Source organism: Mytilus galloprovincialis, chromosome 8 (genome assembly GCF_965363235.1).
Source record: "Mytilus galloprovincialis chromosome 8, xbMytGall1.hap1.1, whole genome shotgun sequence".
Lineage (NCBI taxonomy): Eukaryota > Metazoa > Mollusca > Bivalvia > Mytilida > Mytilidae > Mytilus > Mytilus galloprovincialis.
The window spans coordinates 11,874,629-11,890,077 of record NC_134845.1 but is presented as its reverse complement, the minus strand read 5'-3'; the positions used below and the strand labels follow the sequence as shown (position 1 = coordinate 11,890,077).

General features: G+C 35.3%; 1 protein-coding gene and 1 long non-coding RNA gene across 2 annotated transcripts; one reads left to right on the top strand and one right to left on the bottom strand.

The window, feature by feature from the left end:
* Positions 1-4,233: 4,233 nt before the first annotated feature.
* Positions 4,234-6,049, top strand: LOC143085082 (uncharacterized). Its single transcript, XR_012981239.1, has 2 exons — positions 4,234-4,420; positions 5,041-6,049. It is a non-coding gene; the product is annotated as an uncharacterized LOC143085082 (long non-coding RNA).
* A 145-nt stretch (positions 6,050-6,194) lies between these two features.
* LOC143085081 (collagen alpha-1(XII) chain-like) lies at positions 6,195-11,187 on the bottom strand. The gene is made up of 4 exons (XM_076261258.1): positions 11,111-11,187; positions 10,319-10,870; positions 8,011-8,226; positions 6,195-7,379 (listed from the first exon to the last, which is right to left on the bottom strand). Exons 1-4 carry the CDS (start codon positions 11,178-11,180, stop codon positions 7,315-7,317), a joined length of 903 nt encoding a protein of 300 aa, XP_076117373.1. The 5' UTR covers positions 11,181-11,187; the 3' UTR covers positions 6,195-7,314.
* Positions 11,188-15,449: the final 4,262 nt, after the last annotated feature.

Below are 15,449 nucleotides of genomic sequence, written 5' to 3'. Positions count from 1 at the left end.
TCTATATGACATTGTCAGGAATCAATAATCGAAAGATTGTGTCATTCCTTGTACTGTTTAAAGGTTAATCGCTTCTTTTTGAGGTACAAAATGTATATATAATTGAAATTGAAATTGGAATAACGTGGAATGATTCAAAGAGAAAACAACCTGACCAAAGACCAGAAGACAGCCACCGGACACCAATGCGTCTTCTACGTGTGAGAAAATCCACTCGGAGGCAGGCTTAGACAGCCACCGGACACCAATGAGTCTTCTACGCAGTGAGAAAAATCCACTCGAAGGCAGGCTTAGGCAGCCACCGGACACCAATGAGTCTTCTACGCAGTGAGAAAAATCCACTCGGAGGCAGGCTTCATAATTTTTCAAACTGTCTAGACTTTTGATGACGGAATAACTATATAACACGTCTACTGACTAACATATGTATTGGTGATCTTAGAGGAATTAATTTTGCTTGATATAAAAATAAGATGATGTGGTATGATTGAGAAAGAGACAACTATCCCCTCCCCCACAGACCAAATGATAAAGAAGTACACACATTATCTTTCTTAAGTAGAAATTGGTTTGCATAACTAAAAAAGATAATGGCATAATGCAGAAACTGGTTCCTTGCAGAATAAGGATAGTTCTGTAGGCACAATAAGACGTAAATGTCAACAACACGTTGCTCCATTCTGAGCCTGATTATCCGATATAAAACATTGATTAGAATTGTTTGAAAAGACGGACAAAAATCAATCGTTAATTTGGACTTCTCTGTCAGATTTCTTTTACTTTGTTGATGAATTCATTTATCACCAATGTGAAATTAATGCAGGATTTTGTCGTCCAAATTACCTTAGGGCCATAACAAGTTCCATGAAACAACAAATTACTGTCAGTATTAAGACGAATTACAGTCGCTAATGTCTCAAGATTATTTCAAATCTAACTTCAAAGTGAGGCGGAGTGATTTGATGGGGAATCAAGATAAAGTTAATTGATTCAATTATCCTCTAACGAGATTCTGGATTGTATGTTTTTTGGAAAGGTCTTGGAGCTTAAAAGTAAGCGAAGGACGGTATGTTCTACAAATTATAAGCAACATCTAGCAATGTATGATAACTTTTATAAAGCTGTGGTAAGCTTTTAAAAAGAAAAATTATAATAATTACAGTTTTTTAAAGCTATTCATGTCAACTTAAAATCAACTTATTCAAAGATTGTTTCAATGAATAGAAAATGATAACTTTAAAAAACGACAACAGCGCACACAAAGGATAGCTTAAACAGACAACAATGATGAATTCAGTCATCCTAAAATAAATGGAGAATTTATAGTAACCGATAATGAGTCAAAACAATTGAACCCAAAAGCACGAACTACTTCACATCACGACTAAACGTGCTTACATCTTTCATTTCAACACTGAAAATCAAGTACTAGTAGAATCGGTTTTGATTTATGTGAAAGCGGTCCAGATTCAAAGGTACATAACTTGCACAATTCCCAGTTTTTCCAGCTAGTGCCTCCCTTTTGTAGACTAACTTTAGGTAAAGTTTTAAGGTATTTCTCAATGAGGAGATGTCAGAGATAGTTAAGTCTTGGTTATGAAGCTCGTTTCTCAAATTCAATGGAATGAACTGAACAAACACTTGTTCTGGGTAATATGAATGTTCTTCCCATAGATCTTGCTATAGAAGCTTACTTCAAACGCCTCTCTCAAGTAAATTGCCATTCTCTATTTTATCTTATTTCATGATGGGAAACGCAAGTTCTGGAATATTGTTTCAAATGGGGAATATAACACAACAAGTGCAAGTGCTGCTGAAATGTTCACAATGGAGACTTTGTATTAATCCGTTTTTCAGTAAAGTTTATTTCTCAACTTACAACCGACCCTCATTGTCAATTTTACGATGTTATTCACGATATCAAACAAATATATTTTGTGTACAAAACGAGTTCTCATCCTTCCGCCACACCATATATATCCGGATAACATCATGTTGTTGAATTAGCTAAATAAGTAAGTATAGATTAAGTTGTTTTACTTAATTTACAGACTTATGCATGTTCCACACAAGTTTATGCTACAGACTTAATTAAGAATGGTTCTTTTAAAATTGTAACACGATGATGACTGCTGTACCCATATTTTGACTATTTTATTTATAATGTCTGTGTAGTCACGCACCATTGTAAATATAACGGAATTTGATGAGACTGTCATACAATGTGAGAGGTTTCGCGCTATAAAACCAGGTTTAATCCACCATTTTCTACATTTGAAAATGCCTCTACCAAGTCAGGAATATGACAGTTGTTGTCCATTCGTTTTTGATGTGTTTTGTTATTTGATTTTTCCATGTGATTAGGTACTTTCCAATTAGATTTTCCTATTGGTTCAGTATTTTTGTGATTTTAATTTTTTTTCACACAAAGCTTAAAATAAAACGCTCTAACCACATGTACTTTTTCACTTTGTGTGGTTCTAAAGATGTTCAACCTTTGTTTCTAAACGGCAGTTAGTTTGTTGACAGATATATCAGAATGCCCAAACCGAAACCGCAGTATACTTTTACACTTTTAGGTCTTGCAAGTCTTGTACAATTGACCAAATAAGCTCAAAATATTGCATATGATTAGAAACAAACAAGGGTATACGTCCATAATAGCAACCAGACGACAGAAAAAAAAGAAGACGTATTTGAGGTTTTATTTTATGCAGCATCTAAAAAATTTAACTTTTAATTTATCTTAACGTGGTAGAGTTAGAAACAATCATACATTATCAATTTACCGAATGGCCTTACTTTCAGGATTAAGTCATGGAAAACTCACTAGCTTCTGACGTTTGTTCTAAAGATAAAGATCCAAATACTGGTGTGTTGGAGTCAAACGAAGATAACGACCGTAACGACGATGTAAGGATCCATTTTGACTCGACGACGACATTTACACTATACAAAACAGACATCAATGACATCAAAGTTATGAAAGATGGCCTTATTGTAATCGCTGATTATCATTGGCAGCATGCTGCGGTTGTCACGTGTGACATGGAAGGAAAGAATGTGAGGCGAATAGAAGAACCGAGCGGTGGTAGGCCGTTCCAACTAGATGTGATGGAGGATGATAATGTCGTCGTTTCCCTCCCAGATAAGGGGGATATTATGTTTGTTGATGTGAAGCGTGGGGTGATAACAGGATATATGGGTTGTTCGGGTACCAATATAGTCTACCGATATGGCGATATTTATACTCAAAGTGGTGATATTATTTATAAAACACGGAAAGGTGGCCAGGCGCTAGGAACAATAACTCCATTTGATTTTCGACCACTTTACTTAAGTGCTACAGCCAATGGAGCATTACTTTACTGCACTGTGAGAGACAGAAATGAATTGATTTGCATGGATAATATGGGAGTGACACAATACGGAATAACGGCACCATTGATGATGTCACCACACGGCATTACATTCGACGATCAAGGATTTATATACGTTGTCAGCGCAAAATCTAAAAATGTGCATTTATTTCACAATAGAGGCATACCCTTTCAGAGAATTATATGTCTGCCGTCAAAACTAAAATCACCTACAATATGTTTTCACTCTGATTCCAAGTCAATAATAATTGGAGATAAAGACAGAGTTTTTGTTTACAAGAAAGAACTAGATTTTTACTAAGATTTCAACTCGCTTTGTGGGTTACCTGCGTATATGGAATGCTTTACTTTGCAATATTTCAACTCGCTTTGTTTTTTACGAACATGTATATGGAATGCTTTACTTTGCAAGATAAGGTCTAATTACGTGGTTGGCACTTATCGATTGTATTTTATATATTTCTGTGTTTTTATTTTATAACTTTGTCAAAATGTGTAAATATTTAACTGATTGCTGTTAACCAATTAACTATCATCATAATAATACATTTAGAAAAAAATTAATAAATGCTTTTGAGTGGTTACTGATATATGATATTTCTTAAACTATAGCGGACATACATAAACATGCCCACAATGCATATTTAATTTAAATTTCTTTTTTTTTTTATATTAGAACTTAAAATTAATGCACAACTCCCGAAGTCGTATTAACATTTTAACGCTATTGGCTGTTCTGTTTTTTTTTAATAGTTTTCCATCGGACACGTCATGATTTTTGCTATCCATTTTGAACAGGAGCATTCGTGTTGAAGTTAGTACAAAAACATGTGATCATATCATATGCATTTACAATTTTTCAACACCAACAAAAATAGAAAACGACAAACTATGTATTATACTTAAATGGTTTTTGACAAAAAAATGTAAATGCGCAAGACATTCTCTCTTCCGCTTGACATCCGTTTAATGTTTGAAAGTAACAAATTAACGACACTTCGACAAAAAAAACTTTGAAAGTATATATCATATCCAAAACAGTAAGTTAACTTTCATACATTGATTTAATATGAATAGAAACTGAAAGCCCAACACTCGGGCTAATCAAAGAATAATATATTGCATAGGTTCCTGTCTATTTGTACCGAAGGGACTTATATACAACATTCCTTTTTTTTTTTTTTTTTTTTTTTTTTACAGAAAACGCACTTTTTTAATTCATTATCAATAGCTATTGGTATCTTTTATACGTTTTACATATCTCAAAGAACAAAAATCCCGTATGCCATCTCGTGCATGTGGAACACACTTCCAGAATAAAATATATAACATATAGGTAGTTGACGTCCCAGCAAGGACCGAAGCACGATCACTAACTCGGCAATCAAAACGCAGGACTTCGGGAAAGTTCGAAGAGCCGACAACCTTGCTTCCGAAGTTGGTCAGCTAGGTCAGAATATAATGCAGTGATAGGCGGAGTACACGGAGAAGAATCACAGAACTTTACAGAAATCCTTAGTCCTGAGAAAAAATACCAAAAGATATAAACCTTTATCCCCTGCAGTTTTTATGGCTAAAAAAACAAATGAAAAACCTTCATAATGCATTCACTTAGAACGTATTTTTTACGAGTACATAATCTTAAAGTAATTATTTTCAGCCTAACAACATGACTGAGCCCTACAAGTATGGCCTAAACACTGATGTGTTTGATATTCGGAAGGATGATTTACCAAGAAATACTCCGGAATCATCCGAACTCACCACCTACGATGACACTGACGAGCGTTTAGATAAAGTTTATAAACTGGAGACAACATTCATTTTACCCAGCACGGACATAAGCGACATCAAAGTAATGGAAGATGGTACGATTGTAATAGCTGATTTTCAACGTTCTTCTCTAGTTGTGTGTGACAAAAAAGGGGAACAACTCCGTAGAATCAGAGAAACCAATGGAGGGAGACCTTTCCGATTGGATGTAGTAGACTACAGTGATGTCGTTGTTTCTCTGCCGGAGCGAAATGAAGTCATGCAGGTTGATATAAGGCGTAATGCTATCAAGAAATATATTGTTACAGGTTGTCACAATGTTTCCTACCATGACGGTGAAATGTTTGTTCAAAGTAATGAAAAGATTAATGTCATGGCTATGAATGGTGTTTTGAAAGACACAATTACGCCTCCTAATTTTTACCCTATCTATTACCACGTGTCAGAGACGGGGGTTGTTTTATGCACTGCGCGAGGTAAAAATGACCTTATATGTATAAACAGACATGGAGTTGTACAATATACAGCACATGCACCACGAATACTGTTTCCATACGGAATCACAACCGACAGCAAAGGAAACACATTAGTTGTTAGTGCAGGTTCCAGCAATGTCCATGCATTTAGTCCCGATGGAAGGCATTCCTGGTTGATAGCTAAACTGCCTGTCAATTTGGAATTTCCGACGATTTGTTTTTATACAAATGCTCAATCTATTATAATCGGTGATAAAGACCAGGTTTTCATTTACAAATGACAGCGTATATTTGTATGACTGCATATACATGTTTTTGTAGGTGCACATATCCCAAGGTTTTAATGGACAGTATATCAATGTATAATACATTAGCCGTTTAAAATGTAGATGTATATAAAGATATCCGCCGTTCAGGAAATGCTAGTCGTTATATTTTCCTTTTTTATTTGGCTAAACAATCCTACACACACACTTAATATTTTCAAAACGGTCAACGTTTTAAAACAAATAGAGGATTTGCAATATGTTGGTTAGTACATACATGCATATGATTTTGAAAGTAAGTTTAAACATTTTACTGATCAAATATTGAAATTCTAGACCTTTACACACATATGTCATCCTTTATATAAGAAATGATAAATGTCTTACATTGCCTTTTTTCAATACAAATATGACAGATTTTAAATACTAGAACTACAAGTATATCAAAAAATCGAAATAACAAATTTTCATCACCAGATGGGTGGTCGTTTGTCTGTTCGTCTCTTTCTTTTATACATGGGGTTGTCTGTATTTCTATCACTTCAAAGTGTTTTGAATTTTGAATTACCCCCATGTTATCGTTTCTTAGTTTTTCATAATCCTATCAAACCGCTGTATCAGCTTTCTACATGCCAATTTTCACCATATCTTTAAAGCCTTCTAACAAAATAACTGACCTTCAAACAGAGGTACTCCAAAAATAACGCCTGGTTTTCTGGAAATCTTAAATTAGTAAACTATGGAGCGCTTTAATCCTTAATTTTTAATGCAAACTCATATACAAGTGAATTTTGGCTCAAAATGATCTAGATATATTTCTCTTTCTCCAAAAGTTTCATTTCTGCAAATTTGTTGGTTAGTTTAAGTAAACAAGGACATCAAAAGCACTATTTTGTGTCAGAGTAGGGCTACTTTTACATACGTTCTAAATTGGAGGGAGTAATTGGTGGTCTGACACCTAAAAGAGTAAATTTTTTAAAACCGATACATCAGAATTTGACAATGTGTAAGGAGAACAAAAGAGACATATTGCTACGGTATCGAGCCTAATCATACACGGTGGGTTATAACATGAGCACCACGCGTAAGCCACGTATCACTAGTGAAGCAAAATTTACTGACTTCACTGCACTGAGTTCACCTACGGGTTTTAGTTCGTGTCGTTCAATCTACCGAATGTTTTGTTTTATTGTTTGTTCGTTTTTAAACGTCATAGGTATGTATGTCTTTCTAGGACTTATGGTTGTCACTGCCTTTTAGATATTTTCTTTTATGTATGATGAAATTGATGTTTACAATATCTATGTTTGACAGGAAAATACATACAAAATGATAATTAAGGATAAAACATTTGACGAAAAAACAAAATTATGCAAAAAAAAAAGGTATAAAAGAACTTTTAGATTTCTGCACACTGTTCTAATTAAGTATATTCTTCAGAAAAAGAAGAGCTGTTGTTGTTATGAAGGCGGCGATACTTTGATCTGAAAAAGAGATAATTAAAATCTTTTATAAAATCATTGCAGCACGCATCTTGAGTTTATGTTATGTTATTTGTTTTATCCAGACATTCATGTTTTTGTTATCATATAAATAAGGAGGTATATAGTATCATTGACAATGAGAAAAATTTCAACCAGAAACCAAATGACGTGAAACCTGACAATAAACGGTAACATTCTTTAAAAACATGCATATATACGTAGTAAAATGTAAAGATAATAGTTACAGTAATTGAGAGAAGCTTGTGTTATACCGTCATTATTATTCATAATTTGAAGTTTATCCACTTCGTTTTTCTACTAGTCTTTTAGCCTTGGTGGTGTCAGTCCTTTGATTTATGACTTAAAGTTGGAATGAAAAATAATTCATTAAATCATATTTCGTGAAATATCAAAGAGACATTGGAATTTGTTTTGGTAAGGTATTTTGGTCTTCCGATAAATCCCTATCAGATATCACGAATTTACTGAAAAATTTAAATTTGAGAGTCCATCACCCTGTTATCATAGACTTTAAGGTTAAACCCACAACAGAATATTCTTGAATTTTTTAGAGTTATACATTTAATACCAAGCAAAATGTATTTAATACAACAAATTTCCATAAATTTACCCCAAATAACAGCAGAAGAACCAAAGTTGGGATCCACTGGAGCTAACACAAGACTTGTGTTTTGGACCATTTCAGTTACTGCGTCTGTTGTTTGTTGCTCTGGATGCCTTGTTGCTTCTGCTGTAGACAACTCTTGATGTGTCGAGGTGTAGTCCATCTCAGCAACTACAGGATCTTCCGGGCAGTCGGAAAGTAAGGTGGCAGCAATATTGCTTTCTAAAAAATAAACAGTTTTTAATCGTATAATGTATTTATACCATACACAAGATAAACAACAGAACGTGTGTCGACATTTGTGATAACACGTATGTGGACACGTATATTTCTTAAAGAGCAACCATTTTAATTCAAAAGGGGTATTTTGTTTTCTTAGAACTATTTTTATTTAGTTTTTAAACGCGGTCATTCAGATTTTTTTCTTCAAAATTTAACAATATAAGTAACAGGCCATTCTTCATGTGTAAAGGTGGCAATTCATGGACAGAATAGAATGAATCGAATTAAGAATAAAACATCTTTTGCATATAGAGCAGACCTAATTGATCTTTTAATATTGTTTCTCAAAATAAGTTTCAACGAAATTTATATCTAACTAGAAGACACCCGCGAAATCGCGGGCATTCAGAGCGTAGTTTAAAGTATGTAAAGTGTTGTTGGAAGAATTTTGTAAAATACAGAATGACTGGAGAATTTCAGCAAAAGTATCATAAGCCATAGGCTATTGGGGACCACCCGTGTTGGGGACAGGAAAATGTTGTTTTGTTTTTTTACCCTCCACCTTTATTTCCAAAGTTCTATCAATTTCAATATGAACATACATGTAGTATTTTATGAACATTTAAGTAAGGAGCCTGTAATTCAGTGGTTGTCGTTTGTTTAATTTATGTGTTACATTTTTGTATTTCGTTCATTTTTTGTACATAAATAAGGCCGCTAGTTTTCTCGTTCGAATTGTATTACATTGTCATTTCGGGGCCTTTTGACGCTGAGTATGCGGTTTGGGCTTTGCTCTTTGTTGAAGGCCGTACGGTGACCTATAGTTGTTAATTACTGTGTCATTTTGGTCTCTTGTGGAGAGTTGTCTCATCATGGCAATCATACCACATCTTCTTTTTTTTGAAAATGAATTTTGTAAAAGATTTAATGACTGGAGAATTTCAGAAAAGGTATCAAAAGTATCCCATGAATAATTTTAGCTCTTATCTGTACATCATGAACATTCATTATTATATAAATAAAGCGTATTTACTTTCAATCCTAAGTTTACTAATCGATCCATGGTGATCATTGATATAGTATATAGACCATCTCTATTTAATAGACTCTGTGACCGCCGTGGATAGTAAACTTGCTTGAAAATGATGGCAGATAAAATTCTGAAAATACACTTTATTCGTAGTATATGTATGTTCAAAGTATACAGAAAAAACGCAAACCGGAAGTATAATCTGATTTAAAATTTCGTCCAATGACGGGACAATATCCGGATGCCTTTTTTCTCGTTTTTCTCCTAAAATAACTCAATCTGAATAATCATATGAATGGATGACAAATGCGACTATGCACTGTACCTATAGGACACAGAGGCGTGTTGATTAATTTATTGTGGAAAGAAGAGAAGCGACACACAAAATGAGGTCTTCTCGTTTAATAGTATAGATTCTCGTTTAATAGTATAGATGACATTAACTTCATTCGAAAACATTGAATACAATGTAGGGTACATTGAAAAAGCAAGGATATGTTGTCTGGTTTTCAATGAATCATCTATCTAACAAAGGTCAAAATGACATGAATACGAAAAATGTCAACACACGGCTGAGTAGACTAAACGTTAACTATAGAATAAGTTATAAAAGACCCAGGATGACAACATAAAAAAAGTAACCAACGTTCTGATTTATGTCAAAAACCATAAACAACAAGGATTTGATTAAAAATAAACCCAAAACCATGCGATTACAGGCCCTAGCTTGGAAAAAGGAACATATAGGATGTTACAAGGTTTATATAAAGCTCTCATCTCTTTCATGGAGAGGGATGTATAAGCACACCATGAGAACAAACTGCTAAAATTAGACTGAAATTTTATTTTCGCCAAAACAAAATTAGCGCAATGACTGCAAAAATCAAAAGGAATATCAAGGTCAACATACATTTCTGATAATTGACTATACTATATGTGATAAAAGAGACAAAAAAATAACGTATTTATAATCCAATTCACATTATAGCATTCATCAACATAGTAATTCTAACCTCTAGATATCTTTTGGTTATATGTCTCCTTGACAAAACACAAACTTACCTAACTTTGGTACTAGGTCAGGAACTAGATTGCACAGATATACAAAGCTTGAAACGTACAACAGATAGTACGAATCAGGATCACTTGCTATCCCCTTCAGTTCAGCATTACTTGCAGAGAGAGCAGAACCTATTCCCAAGGAAAACACATCAGCGCCATCTGCTCGTAGATTATCAGCTTCGGTTTCAGGTTTAGGATATCCGGAAGACTGTCCGTCAGTCATGACGATAACTGCAACTTCAGCTCCGGACCGAGCACCCTTGCCTGTTGTTAGAATTGTGGATTGGGTATAATTGATAGCCATTCCTGTCTGTGTATTCCCATTTGTTATAGTTCCTTTCAAGTTGTTGATTTTTTGTAGAAGTTCGGTTTTATTTGTGTATGAGTCGAAAGCAATGTCAAGTCTGTTATCAGAGGAGAACGTCATTACAGATACTTTAAGATTTTGCTCATCAATGGTTAGGAACTCTGTGACGTTGTATATGAATTCTACTGCTTCGTCAAAGTGCCGTTCTTGTATACTTCCTGATCTGTCAACAATGTAAACAACATCTGAAAGTGTAAAACATTATGAAATGTCGATATGCAATGATAATCAATAACAGGATTTCCTGTTAAAGAAAGAAAATTGGGTTTATAATATTAACAGAAACACTATAAAACTCATCAATGCCTCCCCCCAAAAAATATAATAAAATTAAATAATTAGAAATAAAAGTTAAAATAAAACAAAACAAAAACGACCCACACCACACCACCCCACCCCCAAAAAAGCACCCCTTAACGATATACCTTTTATGACACAAAGTGCTAGTGGCAGAATAGAAACCAAAGCATACACATGTATCATATGCATGGTCATGATCTTGCGTCTTTGAATATCTTATGAATTGATGATGAATTTATATGAACACTGGATATCGTGACAGTATAGTCTTGACACTGGTGACACTAATGACATGTCTATACAAATACTGGACCAAAACTTACGGTCATCAATAGATAATAAGTAATAGGTAAATTAAGGAAGTAATATTTGCATGTTGGATTGCTTTTTTCTATTTTTTAATATAAAAACTAAGTTCAATTACTATCAGATAATGCAAAGTGTGGTTTTAGCGCTTTGGTTTCATGAACACTTTGTTTGTATTATGAACTATTATTATAGCAATTTTGTATACGTGTACCAATGCACGCAAGAATTCGGTAACAACATTCTTAAGTTCTTAATTCGCATGATATATTTGTCAGAGACCGAACGTTTAATTTAAAGAATATACGTTTTCTTCTGTGTTGCCTCGTTCTGATATTGATGCCAAAATGATGCGTCTCTCCCTTCTGAGTTAATCTTCAAAATTTGGAATCATATGACGAATGATACAAGCATAGTAGGGGACGCTTAGTCTGTGGACCTGTCAAATTGAAAGAAACCTTATATTATAGCTATTCTAACTTGACCTTTGTAAAGAGTAATTTTGCTTTATAGTATACAGATAAGTTTTCCTCATTATTTAGAACCGTTCGACCGCTGGCCATTTGTTGTTCACACCCTTATCCTTTATTGTTGGTGGTTCTCTTCTCACAAATTAGTCATACCATGTTTTCCTCAATTTGTTTATGGCAAGCTTTTGTAAATATTAGCTTATGTCATCGAAATATTTGGGTAGAAAGACAGAATAAAAAAAATGCATGTGCAAGACATGTGCCTGTCCCAGGTCAGAAGCTTGTAATTCAGTGGTAGTCGTTTGTTTATGTGTAACTTATTTGTTTTTCGTTCATTTTTTGTACATACAATAGGCCGTTAGTTTCCTCGTTTGAATTGTTTTACATTGTTATTTCGGGGCCTTTTATAGCTAACTATGCTGTATGGGCCTTGTTCATTGTTGAAGGCCTTACGGTGACCTATCGTTATTAGTTTTTTTTCATGTGGAGAGTTGTCTCATTGGCAAACTTTTTTTTTATACATACAGACTCCGTTTAAACCTAATCCCGAACACTACTGTATTTTCATGAAAACTCTAGGGTATTTTATAGCTATGTTGCTTGCGTTTAAGCTCCAGTCCCACTACACCACGATCGAACCACGCTCACCGCGATCTAAAATAAATTCAGATCGTGGTAAGGTCGCGGTATGAGCGACATGAAAATGTAAATTTTCGTTGCTTTCACGATGCTACTACGTCCTCATTACGCTTCTACAACGATCCCGCTACGATTATACCACGTTCTCACCGCGCTTATTCTGAGACCCCACTACGTTTATCAAGATCTTTCTACGCTCATCACGTTCTCACTACGACCATACCACGAGTTATTCGATTGATACACGATCTTACCACGCTTCTTCTGCGATTATAGCACGTCCTTACCACGATTATACTACGTCCATACCGCGATCTTACTACGTTCTCAGCAATAACTTGAACATCGTGTTCAATATCAATATAGTTCCATTCCTTTTATTTCTGATTTATACGTAGATTTCTCGGAAACAATACAGTCATGCCACCAAAATCTACTAGAACACGTGCGCGTGGTGGTAGGGGTAGATGAAGAGGCAGAGGGAGCTCTGATAGAAACGAATCCTGATCAAGCAGAGATGTCGAACCGACCAATTCAACCTAAATTACAACCTATTGCTGGTACATAAAGCGCAAATGACGATATTTTATAGAACGGTAGGAGAGATGACACAGATGTGTCAATAGATATAGGAAGTTGTGGTATGAATACCAATGAGACAGCTCTCCATCCAAGTAACAATTTATAAAAGTAAACCATTATAGGCCAAGGTACGGCCTTCAATACGGAGCCTTGGCTCACACCGAACATCAAGCTAATAAGGGCCCACAAAATTACTAGTGTAAAACGATCCAAACGGGAAAACCAATGGTTTAATCTATATAAAAACGAGAAGCATGGTTAAGCCGTTAGAGAAAATGGACAAAGACAAACAAAAACTAGAGAGATTTAATATATTTTATATGAAAATGACAATTAGAATCAAGGTCGTAGTATGAACATAGTCAGGTCGTAAAAAGAGCGGGATGAGGACTGCAAGAGCGTGCTAGAATCGTACTATGGTCGTGAACAGCGTGGTATAGTCGTAGTGAAAGCGTAGTTTGCTCGCGGTGAGAACGTGATGGTCGTACACAGCCAATTTCGCATAGGTACTATTTTTGTACTTAAAATCTGTAGTACTGAAAATTTACTTTTGATATTTAGTACTATTTCTTTACTATAAAATTATTGTACTATTTATGTACCTGTATTTTACAGTACTTGATTTGTACTTAAAATTTTGGTACAGAAATTATTCCAAAAGCGATCACAATATTCCATGTTTTAAAATCATAATATTAAGACATACTATCAAAATGCTTAAAATGTAACGTTGTAATACCCTAGTCCCACTAGGCCACGATCGCACTACGATCTGTGAAAAAAAAGCAAATTTTGATGATCGTAGTGCGATCGTGTAGATCGCAGTAAGGTCGTATCACGGTCGTGGTGAGGTCTTCAAGATCGCGAAGAGCGTGGCCAACTTTGAACATGTTCAAAACAATCGTGGTGCGGTCGTGGCGAAATCAGGTCGTAGTAGAAGCGTAGTGAGAGCGCACTAAGATCGTAGTAAGATCGCAAAGGTCGCTGTACAATCGCAGCGAGAGCGTAGCGAAAGCGTGATTCTATTCGGAGAGACTGCGCTACGATCGCACATCGACGTTATCACGACCTCACTACGACCATCACGTTCTCACTGCGACCCAACTACGCTTCCACTACGACTATACCACGCTGTTCACGACCATGGTACGATTCTAGCACGCCCTTGCCGTCCTCATCACGCTCTTCTTACGACCTGACTACGTTCACACACGACCATCATTCTCATTGTCGTTTTCACATAAAATATATAAAAAAAGCTCCCTAGATTTTGTTTGTTTGAATGTAATTATCCATTTGCTCTAACGGCTCAACCTTGTTTCTCGTTTTTATATAGATTAGACCGTTGGTTTTCCCGTTTAAATGGTTTAACACTAGTAATATTTTGGGTCCTTTATAACGTGCTGATTGATGTGAGCCAAGGCTCCGTGTTGAAGGCCGTACCTTGGCCTATAATGGTTTACTTTTATAAATTGTTACTTGGATGGAGAGTTGTCTCATTGGCACTCATACCACATCTTCCTATATATATTGATACATCTATGTCATCTCTGCTATCGTTCACTAAAATATCGTCATTGAGCTTCATGGACCAGCAATAGGTTGTAATTTAGGTTGGATTGGTCGGTCCGACATCTCTGCTTGATCAGGATTCGTTACTTTGCTCCCTCTGCCTCTACATCAACTCCTACCACCATGCCCACGTGTTCTGGTAGATTTTGGTGACATGACTGTATTGTTTCCGAGAAATCTACGATTTAATCAGAAATAGAGAGGAATTGAACTGTATTGATATGGAATACGATGTTGACGTTATTGCTGAGAACGTAGTAAGATCGCGCTATGAACGTAGTATAATCGTAATAAGAACGTGCAATAATCGCAGTAAGATCGTGTTGCAATCGGATAACTCGTGGTATGGTCGTAGTTTGAACATGAAGAGCGTAGAAAGATCTTGATAAGCGTAGTGAGGTCGCAGAATAAGCGCGGTGAGAACGTGGTATAATCGTAGTGGGATCTTTGTAGAAGCGTAGAGAGGACGTAGAAGCATCGTGAAAGCAACGAAAATTTACATTTTCATGCCGCTCATACCGTGACCTCACCACGATCTAAATTTATTTTAGATCGCGTTGAGCGTGGTGCGATCGTGGTCTAGTGGGACTGGGGCTTAACCAAAAATATGTAGTACTTAAATTTTCAAGTACAAATTAAGTACTGTAAAATACAGGTACCTAAATATTACAATACTTTTAGAGTAACAAAATAGTACTGAATATGAAAACTAGATTTAGCAAAGACCCATCAAAACAACATTTGATACAAAAATTTAACAATACTTTTAGATATTTGGATGATATATTGGCTCTAAATAATGACGACTTCAGTATGTATACTAAAGAAATTTTTCCTGTAGAACTTACTTTAAATAAAGCTAATGATAACAATGACCACTGCCCTTTCCTCGATC

Bases quoted from the DNA above. Each gene is read 5' to 3' on its own strand.
- LOC143085081 (XM_076261258.1), bottom strand. From the start codon at position 11,180: ATGACCATGCATATGATACATGTGTATGCTTTGGTTTCTATTCTGCCA. The intron at 8,227-10,318 runs GTAAGTTTGTGT...TTTATTTTTTAG, and splicing joins TGACCTAGTACCAAAGTTAG to AAAGCAATATTGCTGCCACC. The intron at 7,380-8,010 runs GTAAATTTATGG...TCTCTTTTTCAG, and splicing joins TTCTTCTGCTGTTATTTGGG to ATCAAAGTATCGCCGCCTTC.